The sequence below is a fragment of the Tachypleus tridentatus genome, chromosome 13 (assembly GCF_004210375.1).
Source record: "Tachypleus tridentatus isolate NWPU-2018 chromosome 13, ASM421037v1, whole genome shotgun sequence".
NCBI lineage: Eukaryota > Metazoa > Arthropoda > Merostomata > Xiphosura > Limulidae > Tachypleus > Tachypleus tridentatus.
In genome coordinates, this window is record NC_134837.1 from 227,577,308 (window position 1) to 227,594,401 (window position 17,094).

The 17,094-nt window shown below is 31.4% G+C and overlaps 1 protein-coding gene across 2 annotated transcripts in view; it reads left to right on the top strand.

Annotated features, from left to right (window-relative positions):
- LOC143239931 (uncharacterized) overlaps nt 1-15,790 on the top strand; it is a 34,068-nt gene extending 18,278 nt beyond the window's left edge. Inside the window, exon 5 of one of the 2 annotated variants that reach the window (XM_076481598.1) lies at nt 13,871-15,790. In XM_076481598.1, the coding sequence (XP_076337713.1) occupies nt 13,871-14,217 (347 nt within the window). In that variant the 3' untranslated portion in view covers nt 14,218-15,790. Of the gene's footprint in view, nt 1-7,029; nt 7,484-13,870 lie in introns of those variants that run through there. The other variant, XM_076481599.1, reaches the window with a different exon arrangement.
- Nucleotides 15,791-17,094: the final 1,304 nt, after the last annotated feature.

Consider the following 17,094-nt stretch of genomic DNA (forward strand, 5'->3'; position numbering starts at 1 on the left):
TAAAGATCATAAGTATTGTGTACACAACTAATGATGGTTTTATAATTGTTTTTACTAGAAATAAATTATTTTTATGTTGTAGTTACTTGCATTCAATTTATAAACAAATTGAATGGAGGGTGATTTCATTTTAAGTGTAAAACTACTTTTCTTCATTATATAGTTCTCTTACTTCATTTCAATAGTCTCTAGAACCTTTCAAAAGGATATCAAAAGTTTCTGAGGGTAAATGTTTGTTTGACTTTTGTTACCATATCACTTACTCTGGCTGTTATAATCAATGTACAATGCAATTACTAAAATTAGGAAATAATAAATATACCTTTTTATTTTTTTTGTAGAATATCTTTAAAGGTATTGTTTTACTTGTAGTTGTAATTTCAGGTACTTGCCTTTTCATATATATTTTAATTTTTTATGTTTTGTATTCTGTTCTTGTCTTTCACCATTTATTCATTTCAACACAAGCTAGTAGTCCCTTTGAGGGATATTACAGTTATTTTGGGAGACACCTTCAAATAAATTTTCATTCGTAAGTCTTGAGAAACAGACAAGTGTGATGTATATTTTTAAAATGTTTAAACCTGTTAATAATACATTTAAAACATAATTAATATATAATTAACTAAAATATATTTGTCAATGTCATGTACTCCATGACACCACCTTCAGTATAACTGTTGTTAGATTACACTGTAAAAGTACTATTATTTTTTGTGGTTATAGACTTGTATGTAATGTCGTCATGAAAGGTATAAAGCTCAAATCTATTGAAGGTGAGCATGACAGCTATAAGGAGTTAAAAAATGTATACTAGCATCTTGCGGTCTAGATGTACCTTTAGTGTACTGCTGTTATATTATTGAAGATACAAGACATCAAAGTAGAGAATTTTCATGACTCATTGGTCATATGAAAAAACATCTGAAGTTTTAAGTAATTTTTAAAGGAATGTTTCAAAATGAACCCCTTAAAATGAATCATATCACACATTATAATATTAAATTCATTCACATATGTTAATATTAAAAGTGTTTAAAGTTTTAATGTAATACTGACTTGTACATAAAAGCATTTAAGAGCTGTTGTTATGAAAGGGTTAACACTGAAATACATAGAAAATTACACAATCAGATACACACAGTCAAAACTAGCTTTGAACAAACACTAAATGAGGTATAAAAGAACTAACAAAGATTACCTATACTTTAGAAGTATATAGTCTAATACACTATACAAAATCAAATGACAAAAGTTATTTTTAAAATAACATTTGTAGTCTGTCTTACCTGGAAAGGAGGATTCTTATACTGTATGTTTTATAATAAAACTCTTTACAGTTACTGCACAATAGGCACATATACAATTCAAATAATACAAAGCCAAAGACATAAGAATCCATACTATTTAAAATATACCAAAGTTTCTGAATAATTCTGTTAAAACACTTTAATGAATGATTAAATACATTATTAAAACAAACTCCTGTGTAATGCTAAGATAAAAAAATCAAAAATTTTGCATTTATAAAAAATAAATAAAAACAATTGATCACTTAAAATTAACATAATGGAAGTAATAGCTCTTATAAAAAAAAAAACAAACATTGAATTCTACACGTATTCATATTTGCAAAAAACCGAACATTCATAAATCAGTACCAAAAGAGTAATACAAAGATATATAAAATATACAAGTTAATACTGTGTGTGCAGGTTTGTAACAAAATGAGCATGCCATGACTTTTTACATCATTATCATGGCATGATTTTATATACTTGGAGTTGTCAGGTATTAATTGTATCTTACATTGCTGATATATTGACAACTTGTAGTAGAAGAGAGTAAATGCTAGATACAGTAGACAACTACTGCAAACCTACAGACATATTTAAGAGGTTATGCAAGTATAATATGCAAACTGTATGATGGATCAAAGTACTTTTATTCTTCACGTGAACATCACCTTACACTTCAACATGCAAGTCTGAATTAGTCTGATGTGAGCATTTCATAAGCATATCTTGAGTATAAATGTTTCTAACATATTTCATTAGCATATCTTGAGTACAAATATGTTTTTAACACACTTCGTTTTTTGTGTACAGTAGATTTTTACAATTGACTAAAAGCTTGTCACAAAATGAAACAACTAACTGCAAAACCTTACATACCAAGTATTCCTGATTAGCAATAAAATAACCAACATTTGGAAAAACAAAACTTACAAAAAACATAACATTCCAGTAAATACTAAATTCATTCAAAAAACAGGTACAAATGTAAAAACATAACACCAACATTATTTATAAAATACAATGTGATAACTGCCATTACTTCTATATTGGAGAAACAAGTAGAAAAATGGAAACCAGATTCAAAGAACACAAAAAGTCACTTTTGCACATTTTCAAACACTGCAAATCAAATAAACACAACATAACCATAGAAAACACCCAAATACTAAATAAAGAAACAAACATAAGCAAATGCAAAATTAAAGAAGCCTCACTTATACAACAACTCAAGCCCAAAGTAAACCAATACGAAGGAACACCTTTATACCTATATTAATAAATATAAATATAATCAAACATCTAAGTGCACCCTTTACATTTCTACATTCAGTTACACAACTGCTTTCAAACATGTGGTCAGCTATTGGTCAGTTACCTCTTTCTTTCTGAACTTGATGATGACCGAAGAAGGTCAAAATGTTGTTTTCTGCTTTATTAGTAAAAGTGTTAATACCCATACCAGCTGTTCTGAGGTACATTTTTACTTCAGGTGGGTTTCTCATCATCATGAAGAGCTTAAAATGATTCCCAATTCTGGACAAATAGAGCCACAACAGTGATATTTCAGGAAAACAATGCTCAACTGTCCAAATTTATTATTACACTGTTCCAGACCTTTAAACCCCATAGCTGTAATTTCTATCTATTTATATAGTGTGAAGAATTTTGATTGAAGTGTTCTGAAATATTCCTCGGGAGACAATGGAGGATGATCTGAGACTGCTGTTCCCCTTTGCCCATTTTAGGTTGTGATAGGAGCAACATCTTGAATACTTTGTTTGTGGTTTTAGAGCTTGAAGTAGTTTCACAGTAGATAACTTTTCTGAACTGAGTTCTGATCTAACAAATAACCCATATTGAACTATCAGTTCAGTGAAATATTCACCTTTCATTGGTTACAAATGATACAATAGCAAATGTTGGAAAGAATTTATTACATGATTTAAAAGTAGGATGCTCAGTGGAAGACATTATACTTTATTGCTGATACTTCCATAAAGAAAAAGCTTTATCATTGGCAAATTCTCACTAGAAATTGATAGTTCAGATTGAGGATGTATATAATGCAAGTGCAAAATTCCATGGAAGGTTACAATGTCTCAATGAGTGCAGAAAATATTGAAATAAATGGTTTGGACTGGAAAAGTTCCATATGATGTATAGAAAGTGGAGCTTAGTAGCATTTATATATACTTTTAAAAATAAGAATTGAAACTTTCATGTTATTAAATTTTGACCTATAAATTATGTTTAATGCTAACTTTACTGAAATACATTGATAATAAATTGGTTTAAGTAATTTTTGAATGTAACTGTAAAGGGTTGTGACATGCACACTTTAACCTGTTTGTAGTTTCTGTGTGTTTCTTATAGCAAAGCCACATTGGGCTGTCTGCTATGTCCACTGAGGAGAATCAAACCCCTGTTTTTAGCATTGTAAGTCTGAAGGTTTAACAATATCACACCAGGGGACTTTTGTAGTGAAAGGATTAACATTATAAGTATAAGAACAAGTCATTTACTGCTAGCAAGTAAACTTATCATTTTAAACAGTGAAATTTAGTACATTAATGCATTACCTACATAAATTTGGCCCTTGAGAGGTTGAGATGTACTTATTTTCAGCATACAAGTCATGACCCTCATGAAATGATCAACATAAAGCATTTTCCTGTACTAAAGTATCAACAAATGTAAAAGATGAAAGAAGAGGTAATAAAATTACCCAACTGTCTCCCATTTGTGTAAGAATTAAATCTAAATACCATTAAAGAATTCAAGCAATATTGTGAACTTCACAACAGTCAGAGTGAAAAGAAACATTGAGTTAATGGAAATACAAAAATTTTTCATAGACAAGCACTTTCAGGATGTACAAATTTTAGATTAAAGCTACTTCAGATAAACAAATGTAGATTTATGCTAAAATTTAAGTCAATCTAAAAAAAAAAAATAATTTGGATTTATTTCGATTTTTTTTGTGATTGTGAAGTCAATCAAATTGACTAACCTTATATAGAATTAGATTAGAGAAAATAAGATCAAATACAAAGTTTTACCAAAAATAAAATGTTTGCAATGTATTTAGGAAGTTTTAAAGATTATCCAAATTAATACAAGATTTCTGAGGTGAAAAACTTTTTTTTAACATGAACATGAAATCACTTTGCACTTGAACTGATTAAAATAAAGACTATATATTCATAAACAAATCTTAAGTAAAAATACTTCAGTAAGAAACTGATTTTTGTGTACAATTAATTTGTAATGCTTACTAAACGTCTGCCAAAGTTTGTGAAGATACTCTTAAAGTATTAAGTTGTAGTATTAAAACTATATACATGTAAAAATGGCCACATTGTCACCTATTGAGATTGAGCTCTTATTGAGAGAGTTAATGGATGAACAAAAAATATCATGAACAGTTGACCCAAAGCCCATTCACTAGTGAATTCAACATTGTAAGTTTCATGTTTTCTACAAGTTTAAAAATTTGGTTATATCAGTGTATGATTAATGCAAGCGAGTTTCCTGACACCTTTGGGAAATTGAGATTGTAGCTCGCATGTACCTCTATAGAGTCCATTTGACTTTAGGTGTTAAATTTTCTCACCAAAGGATAATAATGTAATAAAGTTTGAGTTGTTTTTCACTTTTTCTCAAGTTTTGGAGAATCCAGAAGTGATGAAAAATATAAATACTGAGGTTACATTGCATCAAAAAAGGCAGGGTGTGAACCCCATTATCTCCTACTGACAAACACATGTTCAAAGATGTTTTGTACCTCTTGCGTGCAAGACAGATTTAATTATTTTTGTGTTGTGCAGTTCTAGTTGCTCAATAATATTCTATTTAAGGGATCATCTTAAGTTGTATATGTGTCTCACTAATGTTTATTCTGGAATAACTCTAGATGTAACAGAAATGACTAGGGTTGCATGTGTAGTCAGATTTTTTTTCTTTAAATGCTGAACCCATTATTGATGTGCAAATGCATATGTTTTCTAATATGTGTCCTCTTTCTTTTATTGCTCTTAACTGAGGTGGGCCTGGAGTTGTAGTTCCCCCAATCCCCACCTTAACTCAGTCCTGCTAAAACTCCTGGTTAGGTGGCAGTACTGGTGCAAAAACATGTAAACTTGCTGACTTGCCACCATGGTTGAGCTAACTAGAAGAGATTTTAGCATTAGGTGCCCCACTTGTAATCACCATCACATGGATAATTATCCCACCTTTGCCTTCCCAAAACAGACTTGACCCTGGAAAGGATCCAAGTTCCTGAAAGGTTTTCTTGGCTTCAAAATTTAGTATTACCACAAGAAGTGGAAATATATCTTGAACTGTTGCTGAACAGTGGTGGTGTACCATCTAATAGGACATCTAGCTGGTAAACTCCATTTTTTCTTGTCTTCTACAGGATACTGTTTTGGCAGTGGACCATCTGCAGGCTGGGCTCTTATGTCATTGATGTAGTTGTTGCTGTTATGTTATCTTCCAATGTCTGGACTTGTTTTTTGTTGCTGCTCAGCCCTTTAAGAGAACTTGTTTGGTCCAATAATAGAAGCATTGCTTAACTTCTTCAAGCTGTGTATAATCTGTTGTTTCTGCTAGATAAAATGGAAACCATCATGTGCTCTTAGACTTGGCCTCATTCTTCCTTTTGTTTGGTTGTCACGTAGACAGTGCCTTGGTTCCAATAGGGAGGAGTGGGTGTCAAGACTAGAACAGGTTTCTGTACACCTCAAGTTAGCTGTGGTCAGGTGAGACCAACTTTGACTTCACTGATTTTATTAGAGTTCCTTTCATTTGTAAGAATTGTACTAGTTTTTAGCACAAGTTCCAAAGTTTTTGCCATGTGTGTGCTACTTTCTGGTTCCCCTGGCTAACTTACATCCAGAGTTTTCATGCTTTAATACTCCATAAAAGTTTGTTTCAAAAATAAAACTAGTAGAAGAAACTGTTTAAAACACAACAGGAACTATTATAAAGGCATTTAGTTTCAGAACAAATAAGGTATGCAGTTTTAAATTTCTTTCATTAACTTTATTTCAAGATTGTTTGATTTTCCCCATAACTTTGTATGCTGTACAAATAAAACCTTATATCAAATGTTTGAACAGCACTCAAGACATATTTTCATTTCAGTTGCATATGAGTAGTATGTGCAATTGGCACAAGCTCATTCTTCTGAATAGTAAATTTTTGTTATACACTAATATCAAAAATAGCTAAATTACTTTATTTAGATATAATTTAAATACAAAATAATATTAAAAGTCACAGCCTCTTTCAATTTAAAGCACTAAGCCTAATTCGCTTGTAACAACATTGCATTTGCACTCTAGTAATTTAGCCAATCTTAACTTGAATACTCAAGATTAAACTTTTTTTCCTGAAAACATTTATTTTGAGCTCGAATTGCAATATAATGATTGAAATAAACATTTAAATGGTGTGTGTCTTTAGATAATGTAAAAAATATTTAAGTAATGTACCTGCCATGTGGCACTTTTCAAAAGCAAGATTTTCATGGTATGCAACAAAATATCAAATACCCTATGGTAACTGTAGATTCAAACTAATGTCAATTTTTATAATAACCACCATCCACTTTCCTGTTTTAAAGTATAACACATCACATTTTGTTACATGCTTTGATTATCATCCTGTGAGTTGCCAAATGTGAAACCAAAATTGATATGGCTCTTATTGGTTAAAATTTTTAAAATAGGTTGATCACGTTAAGATGCTGGTTTATGAAGACAGAAGAATATGTACAAGTTCTATGGCAGAACAAGCTCTAAAGTGTAAAGAAATATTTAAGAAAAAAAATATTGAAAGAAAATGTTTCACTTTAGAGAGGGTGCTTTTTTAACAGTCTAAAACATATTTTAGATTTTTTGTTAAATATTTCTTTAAACTCCATTAAATGAATAAATGTAGTAGAAACAATTTAATATTATAGTATTAGATAAAGTAAAATCTGACAAAGTTCAAATAATTTCTTTAATTTTTTTCAATTCACTAGTGTAGTTTTGTCCTTGGGGCAAGACAGAATGGATGTTGCCCTGAAAGCAGTTTGTTCTTTGTAATGAATTAAGGTTAAGAAAATATTTAATAAAGCTTTGTTTATTAACAACATTTCAATTTGCATGACTGTAAATATTATATTTAATCAAATAAAATTATAGCTAAGTAAAAGTTACATGTTTATTTAACTTGCTGTCTCTGCATTTATAATTATTTCTTATAATTTTATCAACTTATGATTTGATCTAGTAGATATGTTTTGCACTACAATTTATAAGAAACACCAGGTAAAACTTCAGTCAGTTTTAGTGCAAGTTCCTTTACTTTTTTCTCTTATGTGAGACTATTCACTATATGCTGAATATTTAATGTCAAAATTCAAACACTCTTTCAAGTATTAATAACAGGTGAAGTGTATTTTACAAAAGTACCTTCCAGATCACTTGCCACATTTAATCTCATACTTGATGTTTAATGTTGAGGCTAGTTACTGTTCTGTTCTTTGTGTAATGTAACACTTATGATATCAAATAATGTTCTTATAGTTGTGTATTATCACACCAAGTATAGAAGTAATGAAATAAAATTACATCCAGTTAAGGGAAGGCTGTCAGGAAGATTACATTCCCTTATGTAAAGGTTCATTTCCTCATTGATTGTTTTATTTTTTAATCCCTGCAATATGTTTACTTTCATTAGTTATAACTAAAGGAATATGAATGGACCATGTATTCCCAATCAGGAAAGCCAACTAAAAACATGAAATTCCTCAGGAATGTACATTTTATATATAAACCTTAGTTGGTATATATACATATATATATTATTTTTATTGCACATTGTGAAATACCTTAGTAGTTCATGATATTACCTTCAGCTCCTGCATAAATTACTTTGGTAACCTTCTCCGGTTACTTTCTGAAGTTATCTCTTGTCAAGGAGCCATCAAACTCATTTTTTATTTAGCCATCTTAAAATTTAGTCAAATTTAAACTTTAAAAGTCTGATTAAACAAGATTAATATTTGTGCTTATAGTGTTGTATCTCAGTATATATTCTGAGGAAGCACAAACCCCTTGCTGTTTGTTGAACTTGTATACTTGCAAAATACACAGGTAAAAATCTGGCAAAAACAGGACAGCATGCACCATATAATAATTTATACCACTTATCCTGATCATAGAAATGATTCTTTCAAAATATTTATTTCTCCTCCTGATCCAAAGGGAAACCTCTTCAAAAAAGCCAAGTTAAAAACTTAATGTCCACAGTAAATTACTTGGTGCTTTTGCTGACCAAGTAGTAACCATATGGTGTATTGCATTCATAGTTTTTAAGCTATACCTGGGAGCTCAGAAAGCAGGGCTGCAACACTCTTTCAGTGTATCAGAAGTTAAGTTTGTGTTTGCTAATATTTAGTTAAAGGTTTTGTTGTTGTTTTTTTTTACTTCTTAATAGTATAAATATATATACTGTCTAGGTTGTGTTGTTGTGCTTAGAAATTTCTACAGTAGATGTCTGACTTGTTGGCAATACATGCAATGATAAATGAACAGCACACACTCCATGTGTTTATAAAATAACGTGTGTGTGTGTGTGTTTGTGTTTGAAACACGTTAAATATACGGACAACAAATTCTTTGCATTAGAGATTGCAGGAATATCATAAACATTATATAGTTCTCTTGTTAAAAATTCACTTAGGCCTGTTCAGTTACTTTAGGATATTAGTTAGAAAGTTGATCTACCTATTTCTTTTCCTATATAGTTTACTAACAATTTTGGCATGAGTTTCCACAGTCATATACTGTTTTCCCAGTAACCATTTGGTCTTCTTTCTTCAAAATATTCTCCATTTCTTTTGTCAGAGTTAATTGTCAGGCCTATCACATCCACCGTGGTTAACTTCACACTGAACTTTTCCTTGGCAGTGACATTATTTTCTTCAGCTATTGATTTTGTCTGTTTGCTGTTTCCCCCTCTTATTGTACTATTTATTTGTTTGTTACTAAATTGTCTGCTTGCTGTATTCTCAACATCAATGAGTTATAAACACAAATTCCAATAATCATTACTTTTAACTTTCTCATACTAAAAAAAAACAACAACAACTGAACAATCATAAAATATTAATTCACAAAATAAACTAAATAATATCTACACCAAACACTCTTTTATATCAGGACATGAACCCCTCTTTAAGAAAAATATTTACAATATTTTTTAAAATTATATATAAGGACTGCTCTTACCTCATACACAAAGTCATCTTATATGATCTACACCAACATTTATAGTTTTGTCTGTCTCTCCTAGGGTAGGGTGTCCAGTAGGGCTCCTCCTTGTTGAGATCTTTTGTGTTCATCTTGACCTTGTGATGCCTGAGGTCATATTTCCCAATCTGTCTGCATAGTGAATACTGATACAATACATTATGTTCCTCTTCCTTCTTATCAGTCAGCTGGACACTTATGTTGACATTTTTGTATATCTTATTTCCACTCATTGTGCTCAGATTTAGTAGGTTCTCATCCTCGAAGACATAGTCACTGTCTTCTGGTTCTGCATATGTAAATGTACCTGTAAGGTCTTCTTCTCTCCCAAATTACTTCCAACAGATTGGCAATGTAGATCTTGGTCTTCACATTCATTTTATAGTACATTCTGTTTACCACTTCCTGTACTGTGAAAGATCCTTTACAATACTGGATAAGTTTGTTATTTCTGTAAGTAGCAGAATTAAAACCTTCTGTCTAATCTTGAAGTGTCATCCCTTGGCCTTTTTATTATAGAAGTGTTTCTAAATTTCTTTAGGTTTGGCTTTTCCAGGAATACTGTTTTAATAGGTCCAGCTTAGTACTACTTTCCAGTCCTCAGTTCTATAAATCTCCTTTCTCTCTGTCTTATGCTTAACTTTCTCTTGGGCACTGTTCCAAAGTTTCTGCACTGAAGTGTCTTTCTTCTGCACTTTGTTCAGTTTCTGTGAAACTATATTTGGGTTTTCATTGTTTGAGACTTAAGATTTGATATCCTGCTTTCTCCTTTTCCTTTGAAATCTTCTGATGATTGCAGTTGCTTCATCAATCTTCTTTTTGTCTAGTTCCTCTAAATTCTTACTACCTAATAAGATTCTTATCACCAAATTGTATAGTGGTTCCTTGATACACATGGTCTCAAGGCTCCTACATGATATTGAGTATCCATCGGCATTTGTTATTACTGTGAGAATTGTTTTCACTGCTGCACCACCACATCCATTGTCTCACAGAACCTTTGTTTTTATTTCCAACATAACCTTCACATATTGGAATTGTATAATATGTGGACATCTCTTGATATTTGTCACATCCTTCCATCATTATTGGTACTTTTGATCCATTTGCTAACTTAAGCCAACCATTAGTCATGCACTGATCAACCTTGCTTTATTCATATATATATATATATATATATATATATATATATAAATCTGATAAGCTATCTTGATTCTCTTTCTTCTGGCAGAAGCATCTATAGTGACAGTCACTCTTTCCTTGTTTTTTACCATTACTCTCTTTGTAAATAGCTTTAGCTGCTTTTATACTGAGCTTTCTGTTGTTGTTTTTTGGTGGTGATAGACTTGCACTCCTAACAAATACAAATAGGTCCAATTTTATAGCAAATATAGCATCTCTCCTACCTTCTATCTCTTAACCTTCTACCTTTGGCAAACGTCTGCTTCTGACAACCATCACTGGTTTTGAATTTAATTGGATGTTCTTGGACTTGCTAGTTATACTTCATCCAATGGTTTCCATATACAGTTCTGTCAACCTGATCATCTCTTCTACTTCTCTTGATGATCTCTCTTTTAAGAACAATGACATGTTGGTTTAACACATGATAATGAACTGTTATTGCAATAATAGGTCTGCCAATCCTTCCAAACTTTTTTCACCTTTGGTCATACCAGTCCATATGGTGAAATATCAGTGCATATGTTCCACAACTGAAATAAGAGTTTCACCAGTGTCAGGTTTGACTCCTGGTACTGCAACCAAGTCTTTATGAGATACAACTATAGCCAATGCTAAAAATTGGGTAGCTTTAACCATTCACTTGAAGCCATTGTAATACATTGCTTTTCCTGGTTGTGTGAACAGCTGGTTAATCCTCAATTTGATTAGCTTGACATAATGGAGTAACTGAGTATGTCAGTTAATTTGAAGTGTAGCTACTGTAGCTGCCACTATGGTTTCTTCCTCATTTATGATTGGCTGAAAGCTGGTATTTCATGTCTGATTGTGGCTGAAACTGCTTTTTTTAAGGTGAGGATATTCCTCACACTATGGTGGTGCTTTGTTTTTTTCTTAGGAAGTGATTTGATGAAATTGTCCACTAGTATATGCAATCTGTGAAGGTAAAATAGGTGAGCTGGTTTACTCTCAGTTCCAGTTGCCACTGAACACCTAGAGAAGAATTATGTAGTGCTAGATTTTTCAAGCTCTGTAGTCAGGAATTCTAACACTTAGAAATGTAATAGTGCTTTGTTGTTTTCTCAGGAAGTGCTTTGGTGAAATTGTCCACTAGCATATGCAATCTGCAAAGATAAAATAGGTGAGCTGGTTTACTCTCAGTTCCAGTCTTCCTGTTGCCACTGAACACCTAGAGAAGAAGCATGTAGTGCCAGATTTTTCAAGCTCTGTAGTCAGGAATTCCAACACTTAGAAATGTAATAGTTCCATGGCCCAAGGTGACAGAGTGATGGATTGCTTGTGACAACTCATCATTATTGCCATGCAGGACCATAGATTTCATCATCAGCCATGGTCATTTTTGCAGGATCCCTTTCCAGTTTGTAGATGTTCACAGCTGTTACCATGGGTACTCATTGTCTCACTGTGACTGAAAGAGGTCATTCACCTGTGGCACTTCTAATCTTTCTAGGTTGGTCATGCATAGTCTTGACCAGAACTAGAGTTATGGTGTTCTGAATAACAAAAGCTTGGAATTCTAGAGATTTCCCCAAATGACAGTTCACTTTGACAATTATCAGTCATATTTGCTTTCCTTGGGCCAGAATTTATCCTTGTGGATATGGTTTGAACTACTTGTCTGGGTGCACTAAATATTATATGATAATCTTCAGTCTGCAGCTATAAGGTGATCAGTGCTAGAAATCCTTCACAATATCACTAGAAGTCCTATTTCCATTACAGGGTATCTCATGGACTCAACACCTTTCATACAACCTTATCTCTATGGCAGCAAACTTTCTTGGTTATATATGTTACTCAGGAAATTAAGCCCTTCTTGAAGTAAAAGAATTCCTTTAAACTCTCATACTTGAGAGGTCAACTGCTATGTTAACTGAATTCCACAAAAGTATTGGATAGGTCCACTTTATAATGGATATTCAGATAATCACACTATTTTTTTCAGTCTGTTTAGTAGTGGCAGACATCTATCAAGTAATTTACAGAGGAGTCTCTGTTTAGTAGTGGCAGACATTGATCAGGTAATTTACAGAGGAATCTCTGTTTAGTAGTGACAGACATCGATCAGGTAACTTACAGAGGAATGTTTGTTTAGTAGTGACAGACATCTATCAAGTAATTTAGAGTCTCTGTATAGTAGTGACAGACATCGATCAGGTAATTTACAGAGGAATGTTTGTTTAGTAGTGACAGACATCTATCAAGTAATTTAGAGGAATCTTTGTATAGTAGTGACAGACATCGATCAGGTAACTTACAGAGGATTGTTTGTGTAGTAGTGACAGACATCGATCAGGTAACTTAGAGGAATGGTTGTTTAGTAGTGACAGACATCGATCAGGTAATTTAGAAGAATGTTCATTTAGTAGTGACATACGTCGAAAACAGACACTTCATGTAATGTGAAGCAAACAACAGTCTTTATTGCAAGACAAAAAAATGTACATACTTGCATAAAACACTATCTCCTTGCTATTCGATCTGTGAGTTAGTCAACAGTTATAACCTCGAGATTTGTACATCCACTGAATTGCTATGTTAGTAACCAAGTAAAACTGTGTGTAGATGTATATTGATTTAAATGATTGCTTGATACTTAATAGTAAACAATAAAGAAATAACAGTTTTCTGGGTAATGTGTATGCCAAAACTACATAGAATCAGACTAAACAAAAAGTTGTTTGTGGTTTAGTTGAACTGAAAGAAATTAAATTGTAAGGGTTATTTAAATTTTACTATTTATGAATCTAGTTTTACAAATTTCTATTAGAGGCAACTAATGTAATTCAAAGATGAGTGTTTAAACTTGTTCTAATTGTGTGTGCAGTTTGAAATACATAGATTTATCAAAAACATATTTCTAATACAACAGGAAACTGTGTGAAAGAAATAAAAAAGGAACATGCCAAATGAACCTCATGGGAAATATAAAATCACTTCTGTAAGCAAAAGAGACAAACATTTTTTTATTTCATTATTCTTTCTATAATGTTTCATGATGATGCAACTACACTTTTGAGCTGATTTAGTTAGACAATAATAATATTTAATTTTTCTCATATTTAGATGTGAAATCATTTGTGGACCAAACCTCATCTTCTGAGATTCCAACTACTAATGTTAATGATACAGAATTGCCTACAACAGCATCTAATGTTTTATCAACTATAATTGCTCAATCTACAGTTTTTACAGAGAAGGTCACTACATTTTCTCCCAGTATCTCAACCAAAAACAAAACCTCTTCAGTTGTTTCTGTCTTAACTCCATCTACAACTCCATTATCTACTCGTAGGTTTGATGCTCCAAGTTTTATTGGAGGAATTGTTTTGTCTCTTGGATTTCTAGCCATTTTGTATGTTGGGTTTAAATTCTACAAGGCCCACACCGAGAGGAATTACCACACTTTGTAAAGTTCTTTGGTCTTTGACAAAATCATAAGATTTATCTTTTGTAGAAAGAAAGAAATCGTATATTAATATAGCTGTCAAAATTTTATTTATGTAAGAAAAATGCTTTTGTGGCATTGTGCATACAGTGCTTTAATATATGTACTTATAAGCAATTGTGTAATATCTGCATGTTTTTATACATGTCAGTTTTCTTAAACACTTTTTTTCAGTTAACTCTAATTTGTAGAAAAGTATTTCAGTTGTTTAGGTCACAGGTGAACATTTTTTCTATATTATGCTTCATGTTGTATCGTGTGTAAAGTAAGCCTTTTTTTTTTTTTTTTTTAGATTATGGATTTTTATTGCATATAGGAGATTATTTTGTATTTAAATATAAATGTTTTGTTATCCAGATAGAGCAGTTATTTTGTTTGAATAAGTTTGTTTCTACTACTGACATTATTCTTGTGTTCATTATTGAACTTTAATTTTCCAATGTTCATTTTTTTTATATATATATTTAATCACCCTGGTTTTACATACAAGTATGTTTATTTGTTAAAGTTTGCTGCAGCATACAATTGTAGAAATTAACAGTCATCTTTGACAAACTAGGACAAAAGCTATATTATCCAAATATTTAATTATTTAGATAACTTTTCATGCTTTTTTTATAAACTTGTAAGATTTGTTAACTATGTTAGATTTTCCAGGTGTTAAATATTTACCATTTATGTATCCAAATGTTATAGATATGTTTTGTTATTAATAATGTACCTAGTGAGAATAATGTTTTATTTATTTCTGTAAAATAAATTATACTATACAAACTTATAAATAATGTAACTTTTATACATGTGTTTCAAGTAACTGATGGTGAGTTCATTTCAATTATTTTACATACAAATTGTGATCAGAGTCTGTAGTAGCTATAAAGTAACAAATTATACTAATGTATTATTTCTTATAACTGTAAAAAGTGAGCCATTAAGAAGTGTGCAGTTTCAACAGACTTAGATGTTCAAGACCAGCATTTTCCAAACTTTTTAAACTAGGGACCAGTTTATTTTTGTAATTTTTTCATGAGGCTCAACCTTCTCAAATACCTAATTAGATAACCTTCTAAGACATGACTAAGTCTTGATGTCAAGCTGAACAATAGTTCAATTAATACATCATCACTTGTAATATATACAGGTGTTTTATAGTACTACTGTGTAAAAAGAACTAAAGTTAATTATACTTCATTATTATTTAATCTTCACATTAACTCTATTAATGCTCTTTTAACTAAATAATAACCTAATAAGGATGATGCTGTTGTTCATCACACAGCAACTTCATATCAGGAGGAAAAGAAGTCAGTTTGATCCTCTAATCTGTCTCTGAACTTGTTTTTTAAGAAAATCAATGTTTAGAAGCCTGATTTGCATCTATAAGTTGTAACAAAGGGTGTAAGAAATCTCACTGCTTTTTCTGATACATTTGGATACTCAGCGTAACAGCTCGGTAAAAAATTAATTTATGAGACTTCACTGAAACAGTCCTTTAGTGTAGTGTCACAGGACAGTTTAATAAAAGAATCAATTTCTGATTCACAGAGTTGTAATCCTTCATTTTCTGTGCCAACAGTAAAAGGTTCCACATTTTGCTGCTGTGAAATGGAGAAAAATATTCCTTTGAACATAAATTTAACCACAAAAGATGATCTTTGATTGTTGAAGAAACCTGATCTGGAATATTACCTTCATCTTGGTTATGTAACTGTTAAAGTAGAGAAAGACTTATTTCTCTTATCAACTCGATACCCACAAGTTAAGTTTTTTATAGCTGCTTCTGTCTTTTTTTTTTTTTTTTTTTTTAACTGAACCACTGAACTTTACAGTGTAATAGGAAATGCTCATGTTCAATTCCTAATTCCTTTGCACAAACCCGTAGAGATTCTGGAATTCAACAACTAGATTTTACATAGTTTATGAAGTAAACACATTCCTGCATAGTCAAATTCAAAAGTAAGTACATTTTCTTCTGCACCCATTCACAGACAAGTGCCACTGCTTGGATTCTCTAGAATCTAGAAACTCCCGTACAGGATTCTCCTATTCAATGAACACCATTGGTACACAATCAAACACATTTTTTCATTGAATACCACTCTGAATTAATTAATTTAAAAATTTCATCAGCTGTTGTTCTTATTGGAAGTGGTTTACAAAACAAATTTTCATGAATTGTGTCCTCATAATCATATCTTACAAAGCACATTAAACTGGCATTATGTGCTATGTTTGAACATTTACCAACTTGTAATGAAAAACTGACTACAATGAACTGGATGTATAAGAATTTCTTCAATATTTTTCACCATATCCACAATTCTGTCTTCTGTATTATTAGATATGGACGGTATATTGAACTGCTTTTCGTGTTTTTTTATTAATATGATTTGTAATTATTTTTACTGCAGGAAATATTAACATTTCACCAATAGTATGTGAATAACCTGTCTCAGCTATTATTTTTGCAATTTCACATGGGGCCATGACCAAGTCTTAATTGGAAGATCTTGTGGAAAAAGTATGTGAAATTATTTGTTTGGAAAAAACTTTCATTTTTTATATTTCTGAAAAAATCTGTTGGTTTACTCAAGTATTCTGGATGTATGGTATCAAAGTGGTGTTTCAGTTCAAATGTTTTCATGCTCTTATTTGATAATGTTGAACAACAAAGAACATATACTGGTAAGTCATTATTGCTACCAACACTTATAAAACTGTACTTCAAATATTCATCACAATGTTGTCCAGTCCAATAGGTCTTTTTTTTCTTCCTACCAAGATGCATATAATATAAACATTTATAATTAGTCATATTATTTTCACTAACTTCAGTTTCAAT